Here is a 17,664-nt window from a genome sequence, read left to right on the forward strand (position 1 = left end):
TGAAGAAAATTAAGATGCATTCACATGGTATGATATTGTCATGACAATTCAGTGTATTTTCATTCCAAAACTATTTGTTGATTATTTAAATAATATATTTGTAATAAGGTACTGTGATAATTCTATTGATATAATAAAAAAAAGACCTATAATTTGAGGACTTTTATAATAGTAATAAAAAATATGAATAATACAATGCACAAATGCTGTTATTTCAGTATCACTGAGATACCAATATAGTTTTTGTTACGATTTTGAATTAGTTTTTATTATTTTTACATTTTAAGTTTTAGTAATTTAATTGTGTTTGTCATAATTCATCCATAAAGTGCTATTATATCTATATGGCTTGTAACAAAAAGAACAACAAAATAATGTAGTTCCATCAAATGTAATCACAAGTGTGGTACAGTTTAAATTCCTTCAACTTCCTCGATATGTCAGTAGATTTGAACAGTAATGCATGCATCTGAAAGTTCATCATCTATTAGAAACACGTGGATAAGAGCAGCTGAAGTGAAAGCGATTCTATCAGGGATTGAGCTTTGGCTCCACACAGCGGCCAGACTCCACCTATTCTTTTTCTATGGCGTCCTTTTACAACCAGCCTTTTTTTCATGACGGGGATTTCCTGAGGAAGTCAGACCAAGGGGGCTTTCCAGTTACTAGACTTCGTATCAACAGCACCCTGCCACAGTGGCGGCTTCTCTACCTTTTCGTGTACCTCAACCGAGTCGTTTTTGGAACATTCCGATGTCAAAATGACCCGATTTGATCCTACGGCCGTTGTAGCCTGTTTGAGAAGCGAGGACGGAGCTGTGGCCGCGTAAATTTGGACGTTGTTGTCTCGGTGTGTCTGTCATATGAGTGGACCATCCGTGGCTCCTTTCGTGAAATTCTTCAGAGAAACACGGTTGGATCATCGGACGACATCGTTGACCAACTGATTCATGTAAGTGGATGGCTATTTCACAGATCCAAATGTAAAATAACGTGTAGCTCATGTTAGTGAAAGTCTATGGGTTCACCTACAGTAATCAAAGTGTGTCTTGCTTTGATCTGAGATGTTCACCTGCTCTCTTTACCGTCTCCTGGACAAACACGGATCTTTTAGGTTCTTGAAGTTGTGAGACACGTAAGGCTATCAACATGTTAACAGGTTAAATCCTGAACAAATTCGCGAAAGATGATTGTGCGGAGAATGCTGGTAGAAGACCTTCTCACCTTTGCATGCATGTGTGTGTGTGTGTGGTGTACTTTCCACTTTTGCTTTTATTATGAGTACAATTGTGATCTTTTTACATTTTACATGTCTATAAATTCCACATGTACGTTTTATAGAGGCTTTGTTGTATAGAGAGCGTACGGTATTTAAACTAATGCCTGTATAACCTTCATACAGTGTGATTTAATGTTTTTCTTTAATCTTCTGTGGTCTTATTCCTTGGGGGCAATACCTAAGTTGCAAAATTCTTGCATGATTTAGGCCTGTAACGTTACGCTACTGATGGAAAAAACCATGATGGCATACTGTATTCCACTGTTGGATGTAGTTTATGAGACAGAGAATGGGTGTACTTCTGTCTTGCATATCATTCTCTAATCACAAATGATTAGTTTTATTATTATTAACACAATGCTTCTGTACTAATTTAGTTTTAAATGTAGAGATTGACCAGTACTGAGTTTTCACAGTTAATAAACCTATATGTAGAACCCATATTTAATTGTTTTATGTATGCTTTTTTTTGCACCGTGTTTAATACAAAAAACATAAAACACAGTATTTTAAATATTAATAAACACGTATAAATAATGTCAGGTAATAATAATCGCATATCTATACACTACCGTTCATTTTTAATGTTTTTGCTCACCAAGGCTGCATTTATTTGATCAAATTTGTAAATATTTTATTGCTATTTAAAAGAGCGGTTTTCAATATATTTATATATATTTAGATGTCATTTATTTATTTGATGGCAATGCTGAATTTTCCGCAGCAATGTCACATGATCTTTCAGAAATCTGATATGCTGATTTGGTGCTCAAGAAACATTTCTCATCAATGTTGAAAACAGTCGTGCTGCTTGATATTTTTGTGGAAACCATGATGCATTTTTTTTTTAAAGTATTCTTTAAATAGAAACGTCAAGAGAACCACATTTATTTGCAATAACGTTCTAAATTTCACTTTTGATCAATTTAATGCATCCCTTCTGAATAAATGTTTAATTTCTTCAAAGAAAAACTTAGACTCCAAGCCTATGAACAGTAATGTATATGAAGTTTAGCTCTTGATTTTATATTTGTGGGGGTGGTAATTAAGTGTAATTATGTTTAATGCTAAAAACAAAGCAACGGTTATGTGGAGAGTTGGGCACTATTGAATTTTTCTGCAAGCTGTGGATACGTGTGGTGGCTTATGTAAATTGGGTAATGTTATACCAAGAAGAATCATATTAAATATATCAGTAAATTCAATATCCAATAAAGTGATGACTGACAAAGTAGTAAAGTGTAAATACAGATTGTCGGTCTTTCTCTATTTATGTAGCCTGATGAAAAAATAGCCACTGGACAGAAGCAGTTTAAAAATCTAAAACAGTCAACATGTGCTGCTGTGTGCAGATCAAAACTGAGACTGTTTGAATCCAGCATAGTTTCACTCTCAGAATAACACCGTTAAGTGTTGTGATACACTACAGGGAACCCATTTTGGGCTTGATTTGAACAGAAGTTGGAGCAAACGCTCTTCTGAAAGCAAAAGGTGGCTGAGAAGATGACATAAGCTCAACTTCTTCCTTTGCATTTTTACAAAAATGAACCCCTTTACTTTTTACCCATCACACCTTCATCACATGTTCACATCTGAAATGGTGTTTTATTCCTGTAAATGACCTATAGTAGTCACACGTCTTCCTCTAGTAAAAGGTCAGGCCAGAGAGTGGTGATATTCCCCTTACTTCTCTTTCATTTTTGTTATGAGATCTCCTGCAGCGCAAATACATTCAAAGAATCTGTATTACCTTGACGCTCCTCAGCTCTAAACTAACAGTCTGAAATGTATTGTGTTACACTTTTCACCTGCAGCTCTCTCTGGTATTATGTTCTTTTTGAGATGGATGCTTGCTTAATGCTAACATTGCTTAGTCTTGTTGGTTTTAAGTCGCACGTTTTAATTTTATAAACTATAAATGCACTGATAATATGGGACACATTTTTGTTCTTCATCTTGCTTTTGGGACACACCTCTCTAAATTTTACCGTTTAAAAAAATAGTTCACCCAAAGATGAAAAATCTGTCCTTATTTACTTCCAGTCGTTCTAAACCTGAATGACTTGAATGTCTCTATAAAGTGAAAGTGAATGCTGAAACGGTTCATTCATTGAATGGAAAAGAGAGTCTCAGACATTTTGCTAAACTTCTCCTTTTGTTCTCTTCAAAAGAAATAAAGGCACAAGTTTGGAACATGAGGGGGTGTAAAAGATTTTTGGGTTCCCTTTACGTCTTTTAATCTGTCACAATTATAAAAAAAGTAGGTTTTGACCATGAAGTTAACGTTAACTGTGCTATTACCGTTCAAAAGCTTCAGTAAAAAAGAGGTCAGTAATTTTTTTTTTTTATGTATTACTGCATTTTATTATGCAAGGACACAATGAATCGATCAAAAGTGACAGTAAAGACATGTATAATATTGCAGAAGATTTGTTTCAAATAAATGATGTGCTTTTGAAATTTGTATTCAATAAAGAACCCTAAAAAATGTATCACGGTTTCAACAAGAAAGTTAAGCGGCACAACTATTTTCAACATTGAAAATAATAATAAATGTTTCTTGAGCAGCAAATCAGCATATTATGATTTCTGAAGGATCATGTGACACTGAAGACTGCAGCAACGACTGCTAAAAATTAAGATTTGCCATCATAGGAATGAATTACTTTTTAAAAATCTATTAACATAGAAAATTGTTATTTTAAATTGTAACAATATTTCACAATGTTACTATTTTACTGTATTTTTGATCAAATAAACGCAGCATTTGTGAGCATATAAGATTTCAATCAGAAACATAAAAAAAAAAAATGTATGATTTTTGCTCCAAACTTTTTAATGGTTCGTGTGTATATGAATTTTTGTTTACACAATTAATTAGTTATTTAGTTTCTTTTACATTTGGATAAGGTCATATAATTCCTGGCATAAACAATAGTTTACTAGCAGCTGCCTAACGTCTTTTTTTTTTTCTTAATGGGTGTTTACGTGCTTGTGTGTGTGTGTGTGTGTGTGGGTGTGTATGTGTATTGTCAGCAGTGACAGAGAAGGATGAGGCAGCAAATGGAAAAGCCCCTTAAATATTCCTGGAAATCCCTAGAGAACTGCATGTTCTGGTCAGCCACCAGTACATGGATTTTTATATGTACTCTGAATATTTCTTTTATTTGTTTGTGTAGTTGGATATTTTTCTTTCTCAGAGAGTGTGGATTATTTCAGGGACAGTTTTATCCACACTTGTTGGTAGTTTTATTTTTGATCTCGTGAGACAAGAGATAGGGAAATACCTGTACCTTAAGTAAAACAGAAACAAAATGAGGGACGAGATCCACTGAACTTTCCAACACATCTAACTGGGAATATTCGTTTGTTTTCAAGAGTGACTCTGGATTTTTTCCAGTCATAATATCCAGTAACGATAGAGCTGAAATCAGTTAAGTTACGGTCGTCGTAATTTTACAAAAGGCATGTTGGGCCATGGAGAGCGTTTGTGAAACACCCAACCATCACTAAGGCTGTAACGTGTTGTATACGTCAGATGGGATTTAACTTTTCTTGCTGAGAGTGTGAATAATTTAATTGGGTGTGACTGTGTGTGAGTGTGCGCATCCCTCATGGCTGTCCAAACATGGTTGTCATCTTCCTCCCTAAAGCCATTTATCGGGGCAACAAACTATTAATCGAGTGTTTGTTCAAAAAAGTTTTTAACAAGTTGCTATTATGGCAATATATAATCACAATTTTGGTCAACACTGAGATAAAGATTTTTTAAAATTGTTACTCAGTGAAGTTGTGATGTCCTGTCTGGTGAAGTACTTATTGAAGTTTTTTTTTTTTTTTTTTTAACTGGATGTTTGAATGATATTTCAGGAAAATCATTAAAAAAAAAAAAAATTTACCCAAATAAATTGTATATATAGACATTTAAATAAATTGGAAATGAAATTACTTATATATATATATATATATATATATATATATATATATGGATAGATACTTTAATTAAATAATTAATTAAATTAATAAATACTAAACATTTATTAAGTATATTTAAAAATATCTTTGGCATATAAATTGCATGTTTGCCCAAACAGGAGCACAATAGCAAAAATGAATGTTTTTTTTATCATTTTGTTCATATTTGTTGGAAGCCGTAATTGTAATTGAAAATAAAAATTGATTAATCTTACTGGTGAAGTAAAGGTTCTATTTTTCAATGTAAGTTCATGGGATTTTTCAGAACATTTTGTCATTCACCATGCATAAATCATCAAGCTGATTGGTTGAAAAAGAAGTAGCACACGTCTTTTCAAAAGTTTCACAATTTGAGGTACCATTTTTGTCCGTAGTACAGTCTGTGCGGGATGAGTTACGTGCTGAAGTTTACTGCTGGTTTACATAAACATGTACCATAAATAGCTATAATTTTAGTTTCCTTTTGTGTCGGAAATTCTCTGTACTGGAGAAGAGGCATGTGCGGTGGGTACCAGTCAGTCTTGTGGAATAACTGTGGTATCCTCTGCTTAAAGGAATTCTAACAGCATTCGGCAATGGAGCCGGGACCGGGAGATATTATTAGAGCTAGAGAGCTATGTCTGTTATGAAGGGATTTCCCAGTCTGAGAGCTGCCGGTCAGGAGCTGTTGATGTGGCAATGTAAGCACAATGTTTAAGCGTCGCCTCGGTGGCAAGTATTAGAATATGAAAATGTAAGCGGAGATGACTAACTTCTATCTGTCTGACCTTGGCTCGAGATGTGAAACAGGCAGAGAGGCAGAAGCAAAGCTGTTGTGATGTCAGACGGCATTTAAGAGGTTAATAGGTCTGACGACGCCCTCGTCACTTACTCGCAGTCAAGATGATTCAGTCATGGCTTACTTTGCCGTCATGTTATTCATAAGCAATTGTGGAATGAAAATGCTGACATCACTTTATAATAATTTGGTTTTGTGTGTATCAGAAATACTGCTTTTGTAAAGGTTAATATAGATAATTAACTTTTTATAAAAAATAAAATTGATCATCATTTATTGAATAAGTGTAGAACATTGATACATGGTTATATATATATATATATATATATATATATATATATATATATATATATATATATATATATATATATATATATATATACATATTATTTGTGTATGTACTGTGTATATTTATGTATATATAAATGCAAACATGCATGTGTATATTTAAGAAAAATTTTATATTTATATATAAAATATATTTGTATATAATATAAATTATATGAATATAAATATAAACGTAAATACATGTAAATATTTTCAAAATATATACTGTATGTGTGTATCTTTATCACACACACACACACATACACATATATATATATATATATATATATATCCAGAATTTATTTAGGTGAATTTATACCAGAATTTATTTAGGTGAAAAATGTATACCAGAACTTATTTAGGTGAATTTATACCAGAATTTATTTAGGTGAAAAATGTAAATGTGCAGTATTTCTGAAAAATACTTTTTTATATATATAAAATCAATTAATTGGAGATGCTTTTTATTATTAAAATTTAATAGAACAATTAAAATGGAATCCAGAAATAATGGAAAACAGAATTTGGTACAGATAAAACTGTAAAACTCAATTAATTAGACCGGCTTTTTGATTAATAAAATTTAACAAACTGAATTTGGAAATAAAACGGATTTCATAGGGCCCTATAATTATTATTATTATTATATATTTTTTTTTGTGGTAATAAAAATGGATTTAAGTGAACAATAGCTTTTAAAATTACTTAAAGTTCATATATAATAGCAATGATGCAATAATAATTAGTGTGTATATAATATATATATATATATATATATATATATATATATATATATATATATATATATATATATATATACACACACAAAATAAATACACACAGTAGACACATGTATTGTGTAAACAAAAACTTTTATTTTGGATACGATTAATTTGTTTGACAGCGCTAATATATATATATATATATATATATATATATATATATACACACACAAAATAAATACACACAGTAGACACATGTATTGTGTAAACAAAAACTTTTATTTTGGATACGATTAATTTGTTTGACAGCGCTAATATATATATATATATATATATATATATATATATATATATATATATATATATATATATATATAAATAAAATTACATTACATTTAGGGCTGCCACTAATGACTATTTTTATTTTGATTAATCTAAACGACTAATTTCCCGCAAAAAAAAATCAACAATTTTACTTTTAAATATTTTATTAAACCAAATGAAATCCAAATTTCTATGAAATCCTTTTTTAAAGCAAAAGTGAAGTGCAACATAGTGCAAGAAGCAAGTGCCCATCTTATAGTCCAAATCACTGAAATCAAAGTTCAGTATTATAGTGTGAGAATGACAACATATCCACGTGTTCTAGTCTAATAATAATACAATTATAATAAAAAAACACTTTTTTTAAAGGAGTATTTACCAGAAATATTATTTACCAGAATTTATTTAGGTGAAAAATGTAAATGTGCAGTATTTCTGAAAAATACTTTTTTATATATATAAAATCAATTGATTGGAGAACAAAACTGAATTTGGAAATAAAACGGATTTCATAGGGCCCTATAATTATTATTATTATATATTTTTTTTGTGGTAATAAAAATAGATTTAAGTGAACAATAGCTTTTAAAATTACTTAAAGTTCATATATAATAGCAATGATGCAATAATAATTAGTTCAAATAAAGTATCAAAAGCAAGCAATCATATGGTTTTATTGAACAAAACTGTTCAAATACATAATGTATTCTAAACAATAGAGCTAATGTAGATTACGCATTACAACAAAGGCCTGCAGGAGGCGCCGACGGCCTGATGATTGTTTTTACACTACTGTTTAATATGGACCAAGCACCAATTCAAACGTTCACTTAATCTTTCATATTGGGCCATTTCTTTAGGACAGAAATGCTACAGCCACTGTAATTACATGAATATGTAGACATCAAAGCGTGTAAACTCAGAGTGAGGGTTTGAGCTTTTATTTTGAAATCACGATGTATTCTCCTGTTTGTGTAGATTTATAAATGATTTACCTTACAAATCTGATGAGATGGCGCACGTTGCGTTCCCAGATGAAGGTTATAATAAATACAAACTCACAACAACATGCAGAGATGAGTTTGAGATGCTCCACATGTAAATGATAACAGTTTATGTGGAGCTACTGTGAACGGAGACGCACGTGCTTAACCTACACGCATGGAAATAATTAAAGCGCATATACTGTGTTAGAACTGCATCGCATATAATTATTTAATTTAATCGTAGCGTTTGTGAATTCACAATTATGCTTAATAATGATTTTTAAATGGGTTTAATATATCATGCAGCCTTGGAAAATAGTGTAATAATGTGTTTTATGGATTCTCGTCCGTGAAATGCGCCACTTCCGGTATTTTGCCGGTTTGTCGACGCGAGCAAAATGAAGTCGACGATTTTTAAAAATCGACTAGTCGCGACAGCCCTAATTACATTTTATTCCTGTGATGTTATTCCTTTATTAAATGTATTCCTGTGATGGCAAAGCTAAACGTTGCAGCTTATTATTATCAATGTTAAAAACAGTTGTGCTGCCTAATGTTTTTTCTGGAAACAGTGATTCTTTGAAGTATTATAGTCCATGTTACTGACTCCAAACTTTTGAATGATAGTATTTATATTCCACAACAATGTAAAAGTACATCTGAAGGTGTTTGCTGTGCACTTACATTTATTGATTTTTTTAAAAAATTTATTTATTATTATTTGTTTATTGTTCTTTGTTAACATGGACAATTTATATTTATCTGCAAAGCTAATTTAAAGCATTTCAACAAATTTCCACAGCTAACGTGATGAACTACACCGGTGGTTTTTCTAGTAGGACACCTGTGTGAACTTGAGAGGAACTGACTCATTCATCCAGTAAAATCACCTTGGGAGTAGTAAAAGTAATTACAAGAGTGAAGTTAGTCAACTGAAAGTCAAGAATCATTTGTTTTCAGATCCCATTTGGTTTGATGTATTGCTGACATTTTAAGTGTGTCTTAAGTGTCCAAATGCTTTTGGGGGCTTCGGGTAGTCACACCTTAAATCCATCAAACCCACTTTATAAAGTTGGAACAGTATTCCTACTAAACACTTAACAGTACTTGTGTTCTTGAGACAATGGCAGCGAGGCAGCCACAAATTGGTGTTAGCCAAGGGGGTCTGGATCCAATCAGACAACAGCCCATTCCATTTTAGTTTCAAAAATGTTTCCCAGACAATACAGAATTCTTGACAGCTTCAGTTTGGAAAAGAAATAACTTAATGTGCCAAAGATGACCGAAGACTATCCTTTTTCATCTTTCAGGATGTCATGTTTTTGGACGTCATTGTGAACTTTTTCTGTAACTAAGATATTCTACATAAATTTTTTTCTCATGTACATGTTATGGGTGTAGAGTTTAGATCCTAATCTGTCTGTTTTTCTTCAGGTCATGTCCGCAGGGCGTAATGTGGAACAGCAGATTGCCCTGCAGCAGCGTCCTCCATCTCTTGCCATGCCCTCCATGGCCCAGCGGCCCAGGCCCGAGCCAGGCTTCTTGCCCCTGCATGGCGGATTTAGGGACCATTTTGTCACGACGCCTGAGGCCAAGTATCGCTGCGAGTCTTGCAGGCTTGTGCTCTGTAACCCTCGACAAACTGAGTGTGGACATCGCTTCTGTGAGAGCTGCATCACAGACCTGCTCAGGTGGGCAATGGTTCATTAGTGAGCTTCATACGAATGCTGTAATAATAGGGAAGCTGCAGCATCACAAGCCAAGGAATAAGCCAAGTTATATCAGATATTTATTTATTTATTTATATAAAGCTTCCAACAAATTTCTTGTCCTGTCTGGGAATTCTTTATCTGGTCTGCATTTAGTACTAACCTGCACAAAATGGAAAACTTCTCTAATTTTTAATTCTCCAGTGTAAAAAGTATAGCATTTATGCTATATGCTAGTAGGGGTTAAAAAATAAAGGTTTTAAATAGAGAAATAGACAGGTGATTTTAAAATAATAGACATGTTAGAGCTGCACGATTCTGGATAAATTGTGAATCACGATTGTTTTTGTCTCAAATTGAGATCACAATATTCCCACGATTCTGAACATAAATTAACGTATAATTTACAAAAGGCTGAGACTAAATATTAATTGCTGCAGCCAGTTTGAGTGTTTAATTAATTAATTTTTAATTGTTAATTTAAATATATCAAATATTTATTTAAAATAATATATTTAACTAAACCAATTTTTAATATTAAAATTATGAAAAATTGGTTTGAATGAATGATTCAATGACTCTCAAATACTTCTCTTGTTTCATTACTGGATGAATCAGCATTTTTGAACAAATCTCTTGAACGAATGATTCAATAACAAATACATTTTTAACAGTCACTTGTCTCCACCTAGTGGCTAAACAGTGTAATCTACACAAATGTTATTTGAAGCGCGAATTACTTTTAAAAGGTGATTTGCTCTATTTTGGTCGCTACTATAGACATCAATGTTTATATCCAAACTATAAACTTTCATCCCAGTATTTCTGTGATAATATGAATGAATTGTAAGACAGAAATAATACTGTGTAGTTGAGAGAAACTGTTTCTTACCTACATGATAACGGCTCTCTCTGTGCCAGCGGCAGCACAAACGCAGATTTGAATGTTACGGTAAGGTTTTTTCAAAGGTTTAATAGACACGGGCGAATCGTTGACATTGAGAAATGAGATCACGTGGGTGTTTGAATCTAAATCGCGATCTTCTAACGATTAATCGTGCAGCTCTACATGTTGTTCTGTTGAATCATTAATGAGAGGTCATATGACAAATCAAGAAACAAAATTTAAAGGTTATTTTACCATTGTGAAAACAAATATATATAAAATACACCCATCATCGAATGTGGCCAGAAACTCTACCCCATTGATTTGAATGTGAATGTTTCTTGGGTGCATTTACAGCTGGATTAGAAGTGATGTTCAATTGTGATCTGATTTTATTGTCAGGTGTACAGTAGGCCAGTGTTGCTAAATATGATTGAATGATCAGGGGTTCAAACTTCCAAGGCCTTAAGATGACTTAAAAATGTTAAAGTAAGACAAAGGAAACATTAAAGGGATAGTTCACCCAAAAATGAAAATTCTGTCATTAATTACTCACCCTCATGTTGTTCCAAACCCGTAAGACCTTTGTTCATCTTCGGAACACAAATTAAGAAGATTTTGATGACATTCGCGAGCTTTCTGACCCTGCATAGATAAATAGATATTGTCTTAACCTGAATGAACAAGGTAGGCTAAATTTAAAAGTATGATTATTTTTTTTATATTTTTTTTAGACTTGAAAAAGCCATGTAAATGAATTACATGATAAAACTTTGTGCAGTTTTAAAATGAATATAATTTTTTTCTAGTTATGCCCAACTTTAAAGTATTTTATTGAGTAGAAATTGTGAGTAAAAAATCCTTAATTCTTATTCAGTAAATCACAAACAACTGGAAAAGTCATGGGGCCTTTGAATATTGTTGTGGATGGTACTGGGGCCTATAAGTCAAAAAGATTGAGAACCACTGATTTAAATAGCACTGGATATTCCTGTTATTTTCATTTTAAAATGTAGGTCATTTAAACTACGGATACAATTTGCTTACAGTTGGATCCCACTTTCTTTTTTCAGTAAGCCTAACCCAGTTTGTCCAGCTGATCTAGAACCACTCTTTGAAGATAAGGTAAGAAAGTGAAGCCAAAACCTACAAGGACACACCCACTCCGTTACATATTAAATCTCACTCACACAGCTCCAAGTGAAAGTAATGTGGGCCATATAACAGGCACACAACACATCTCTGTTATACAGGCCGTGTAACGGATTTTTTGTTTTTCTTTCTTGTGACATTAGATATTCCGGGATGTTTGCTGCAATAGGGAAATTATAGCTCTGAAGGTCTACTGCCGAAGTGAGAAAAATGGATGTAAAGAACAAATGAGTTTACAGCAGGTCATGGTAAGTCATATGATTCTTAGACACAATAGTCTACATATCATATGGTAAATTCCTCCCGACTAGAACCTGCCTCGGGCGCAGAGAAATGTGAGCCTAGACTTAAACTGACTCGCATATCATTTTATAAGTGTGAGAATGGACGAATGTAGTTTTATTGATAATTACATGCCGTGTGTTATGTTTAAGAAGAGATTTGTTTGGTAAAGTTAGGTTACAAAATTCAGATTTGTGTCTCTCTTTTCAACAGGACCACTTGGAAGTTTGTCCGTTCTTTGAGGTGCCATGCCCCTTGGGAAAGTGTAAGGAGAAGATGATGAGGAAAGACATGTCTGAGCACTTGAGCCGCAAATGCAAACACAGAGAGATCACCTGTGAATTCTGCAATCACAAGATGGCCCTCACCGAGTTACAGGTAACACTCATTACCCAAAACCCCCCAGTTCCCATAAAAAGGACCTGAAATCTAATGGAAAGTACTTAGATATTCATAATATCTTTTTTCATTTTTTTTCCTTGATTGGAATTAGTGGATGTTTCAGTTCCTCTATGAGAAGTATTCCCCTTGTGTTCTGCCATTAATGTCCCATGACCTTTGAGTTTCACATTTGTACAAGGAACTTGAGGGAATCTCCCGTTATGCTGACTGTCATTTAGAGAATGATCGATGTATGTTTTCACTTCAAGAATGCTTTCTGTTTTTCTGCCTGGCTGATCCTGTCATAGTTACTCCACACACTAACAGTTTTGTTTTAACCATGAAAGTGTCAGTATGCAGTATGTTTTGGTGTATTTCAGTCTAACCGTCGTCTCTCTTTACAGAAACACAAAGATACAGTCTGTCCTACATTTCCTGTAGCATGCCCTAATCACTGCTCGTTTTCTTCCATTCTAAGAAGTGAGGTAGGCTTGGAGTGCATTGAGCATTACTTTTGATTTACTAACGTGTGTGTTTTGCTTTTAAACGCATGAACAGTTATTTCAATTGTAAGTGAATGATAAAGGCAGATTAATTGTGATATATTTATGTGTCTCCTATAGCTGTCCAGTCATCAGCATGACTGTCCAAAGGCCCAAGTGACCTGCTCCTTTATTCGCTACGGATGCTCCTTTAAGGTGATTATTCTTGAGCAGACATTGATTTAAAGGACATTTGAAATGTACTAACATTGCAGTAGTATAGTACGTCCATGTTGATTAAAATTATATTTATTTTAAAGGGGCTGAATCAAGAGATGAGGGAACACGAGTCCAGTTTTGCGTCTGAGCACCTGAGAATGATGGCAGTCAGAAACACCACACTAGAGGCCAAGGTAGACTTTTATAAACCTTTATATTTAACATAGCAGAAACAAGAAGCTGGTGTTTCCGGTGTGAAAATGAATATGCTTTTTCCTGTTCATATTTCCACCATGCATGTAGTCAGATTAATGTACACTGATTAATCTGTGTGTGTAGGTAGAGGATGTTAAGAGCGAGTTGATGGAGCGTTATAAAGTTCTGCCCAGCCTCAGCAGTCGTCTTGCAGATGTTGAGACTCAGTATGAGGAGATGAGAGAAAAGAACAGGCAGCTGGAGCAGAAGCTAGTCAGCATGCAGGTGAGATTCATCACAAAGTAGCGGTTTTATTTTCTTTTGAGTCATTTGGTGAAGCTGAAAATAACTTCTAATTTGTATAAAGTGACGCAAAGTCTGCTGTACTGTGCAATATTTCAGTCTGACATGCTTTTATTTTTTAATGCCTTTGCTTTGTGACATGCCTTCTACAGTGGGCTCAAAGTCTGAGATCCAATTTAAATCTGGAACTAGTTAAAGCTTTCGGATTTTGAACAATTAAAAGAGATTATACTGTAAATAAGAAACACATTTTCTGTCAGTATTCAAATTAGTGAATGTGTGACTGTGACATTTACCATGTTTCATACAAATTAAAGGGATAGTTCCCTTAAAGGGATAAGTCCCTTTAACCTTTCTATAAAAGGTTATTAGATTTCTTGCTTCCATTGAATTGAATTGATGCTCTTTGGAACATTTTTTTAAATGACCAGCAAAACAGGGACATACCAAATACAAAAAATCCTGAAATTCATGTAAATTTTTCAGTGCAACATTTTACTCGGATTGTTATGATGATACAGTAAAAGTAATTTTCATAAATTTCCATTTTTTTTTATTTAATTTTTTTAATTAAAAAAACAACAGTGATCTTAGACTATATTGTTTCATGTTTACCTGTTTGTTATTCGATGACAGTGATTATTTAAAACCTCAATTCAAAATAAATTTCTGTTATTCAAAGAATAAATGACAAAAATATACACCACCAGTCAAAATTTGGGGTTTTGGTATATTAAGTATTGATTTTTCAGAAATTAGTACTTTTATTCAGCACGGACACATTGAATTGAATAAAAGTGACAGCAAAACATTTAGAATGTTACAAAAGATTTCTAATAAATGATGTTCTTTTGAACTTTCAAATAATGCTTAAAAAAAAATGTATCACGGTTTCATCATAATCATAAAATCAGCATAATGATTTCTGAAGGATCATGTGACATTGACGACTGAAGTAATGGCTGTTGATAATTCAGCTTTGCAATCACAGGAATAAATTACCGGTACATCTCGAAATATATTAAAATATAATTTAGTTTAAACTATAATAACAATTCACAATATTACTGTTTTGCTGTATTTTTAATCAAATAAATGGAGCCTTACTGAGCAAAATAGACAACAACAAAATCTTTTAGACAACACACTTTTGAGGGGTAAAGTATGTTCTATACAATTTATTTCAAACGTATTATTGATGTATTTTCGTGTTTAAAATAATTGCATTTATGCAAAGATTTATGTATGTAAATTTTAAATCCCCCTTTTTTTTTTGCAAAACCCAAGGACCCAGTTATGAAATATTAGAATCTGTGATTACAACATGTTAAGCAGTTCTCTATATGTTTGTGTGTGTTTATGTATGTAGATGCTGATGAGCACTCACTCAGAGAAACTGCTTGAGGTTGAGATGGAACTGCGGGAGCTTCGTCCACTGCGAGCTATGAGGGAGGAGGTGGAGGCTCTGAGAGGGTCTGTGGAGAACATGCGTTCAATTGTATCTTCTCTTGATTCGGGTCGCGTTGGTTCCAGTTCTGGTTCTCACACACTGGGTAAGAAAGTTTCATATACACTTCAATTGTTATACATTATACCAAAATATTCCATTTGTGTTCACAACATTGTTTTTAACACATTTCAATACTGTCAACAGGTTCCTTAGAGCAGCAGCTCTCACGTCACGATGACATGATGAGTGTCCATGACATCCGCCTGGCAGAGATGGACCTGAAGCTGCAGGTGCTAGAGACGGCCAGCTTCAACGGTACTCTCATTTGGAAGATCCGTGACTACAAAAGACGGAAACAGGAAGCCGTGGCCTCAAAAACCCTCTCGCTCTACAGCCAGCCCTTCTACACGGGCTATTTCGGCTACAAGATGTGTGCCCGTGTCTATCTGAATGGGGACGGAATGGGTAAAGGCACGCATCTCTCGCTGTTCTTCGTGGTCATGCGTGGGGAATACGACGCCTTGCTGCCGTGGCCGTTCAAACAGAAAGTAACATTAATGCTAATGGACCAGGGGCCGGCAAGGAAACACTTAGGCGATGCCTTCAAACCGGACCCACATAGCAGTAGCTTTCGCCGGCCCACTGGTGAAATGAACATCGCCTCGGGCTGTCCACTCTTTGTGGCTCAAACTGTCCTAGAGAACACAACCTACATCAAAGACGACACCATCTTCATTAAGGTGACTGTAGACACCTCCGACCTCCCGGACCCTTGAAATCAACTTCACTGGGTCTAGATCATATCAAGTCTCACAACCCTCCCTCCCAGCCAAGACTTCGAAGAGCAGGGCTGAGAGTGGAAGAACCCAGGACAAGTTTGAGTTTATAACAGTCCGAGCCATCAGCTTGTGCTCGAGAGATGGTGCGCTCTTCGGGAAACAACAGTGCCTTGCTGGACTAGATAGTTACTGCCCTTTGGAGGAGGTTTGAGTAGATGAAATCTCCCATGTCAGCCACATCTAAAATGCAGTGAAGAGTAATACGTCAACTCTAATCAACCCAAAGAATGTTCATGTCTCTGGATCTACAAGACGAGGCGAAATGATGGCTAGATGATGTGTTGGTTGACTAACATCAAGCCCAAAGTAAAAGGAAACAGTTTACACTCATCATGTTAGCCTTCAATGAGTATGAATGCATTTGGGGCTAATGATCATCTTTCATATTGGTTGTTAAGTCTGGAAGGTAACCCTTCATGTTTGGTAATCCTGACAAGCTTTGCATTGGTGGTTTTGTACAATATGCAAATATAGAACTGACATCTGTTGTGTTGTAGTGGTTTGTTGATGGGCAGTTGACATCGAGAGGAGTTTTGTGATTAGAAAGTCTTGTTTGTGCGGGCAGGGGTGGATGTGTTTCTGTGTAATAGATATAAAGGACCTGACTATGGAGTGTTCACGAAGGACTACATTGGCACTAAACAGTGACCCTGCAAGGGTTCCATTGTCAAAAAGCAAAACCTCAGTTTTTATGCATGTAAAACATATTACATGACTTAACCTTCTCTGTGTTTACCACTTTGACACATTATTTTTTGTAATGTTCTAATTAATAGATGCTATGCATCAGAATCTATTGTCTTTTTGTGTTTTGTATTTTATTTTTTAAAACAGTTTGAAATAATGCGTTTATGCCTCCAGCCATGCTGCCAGAGACACATACAATAATCCAGATCATTTTTCATGGTAGGGATGGTTTTTGCACAAGTATTGTTTGAATGTGTAATATATGTATAAATATATCAATATAAAATTGTTGGAAAAAATTCTGAGTTCTGTTTTTATGGATGTGAAGTTGAAGTACTTTTTTTTTGACCTGAGGGGAACTGAAACTTACCTTAGGCTATGCGACTGCTTTTATTCCTCAGTGTGCATTTAAGCAAATGTCTTGCAAGAAAAAGTATCAATTTAGAACTTTTTTCCCCTGCAAACTAATACCATTGTAAATTTTATTTATTTATTTTTCTCTGATATCTCATAACAGGTCAATACCTGTAATATCCATTTCCAATTGGGGGGGAAAAAATGCTTTTTTATCTTGATACTGCTAAAACAAAACAACAACAACAACAAAAAACCATCATTTAATTTGATTATTTCGTAGGTTTAATAAGAGGTTAAGAAATTATATGTAAGAGGTCTAAACAATTATTTA

At 34.0% G+C, this 17,664-nt stretch overlaps 1 protein-coding gene across 2 annotated transcripts; it reads left to right on the forward strand.

Annotated features, from left to right (window-relative positions):
- The first annotated feature begins 642 nt into the window (after positions 1-642).
- On the forward strand, positions 643-17,270 carry LOC306850567 (TNF receptor-associated factor 3-like). 2 transcript variants are annotated; one of them, XM_079386255.1, is made up of 11 exons: positions 643-952; positions 9,826-10,082; positions 12,060-12,111; positions 12,282-12,386; positions 12,634-12,798; positions 13,206-13,286; positions 13,425-13,499; positions 13,604-13,696; positions 13,842-13,982; positions 15,370-15,553; positions 15,655-17,270. In XM_079386255.1, the coding sequence occupies exons 2-11, from the start codon at positions 9,829-9,831 to the stop codon at positions 16,224-16,226; spliced, it is 1,722 nt and encodes a 573-aa protein (XP_079242381.1). In that variant the 5' UTR covers positions 643-952; positions 9,826-9,828; the 3' UTR covers positions 16,227-17,270. The 2 variants fall into 2 exon arrangements, with proteins under 2 accessions (XP_079242381.1, XP_079242382.1); XM_079386256.1 differs by lacking the exon at positions 13,206-13,286.
- The last annotated feature ends 394 nt before the right edge of the window (positions 17,271-17,664 follow it).

Source organism: Barbus barbus, assembly GCF_936440315.1.
Source record: "Barbus barbus genome assembly, chromosome: 30".
In the NCBI taxonomy this organism is placed as follows: domain Eukaryota; kingdom Metazoa; phylum Chordata; class Actinopteri; order Cypriniformes; family Cyprinidae; genus Barbus; species Barbus barbus.

What these genes read in the sequence shown, in the direction of transcription:
- LOC306850567 (XM_079386255.1), top strand. Translation starts at nt 9,829, where the DNA reads ATGTCCGCAGGGCGTAATGTGGAACAGCAGATTGCCCTGCAGCAGCGT. An exon ending in TGGCCCTCACCGAGTTACAG is followed by an intron (nt 12,799 to 13,205) that starts GTAACACTCATT and finishes CTCTCTTTACAG; the next exon opens with AAACACAAAGATACAGTCTG. An exon ending in TTCTGGTTCTCACACACTGG is followed by an intron (nt 15,554 to 15,654) that starts GTAAGAAAGTTT and finishes TACTGTCAACAG; the next exon opens with GTTCCTTAGAGCAGCAGCTC.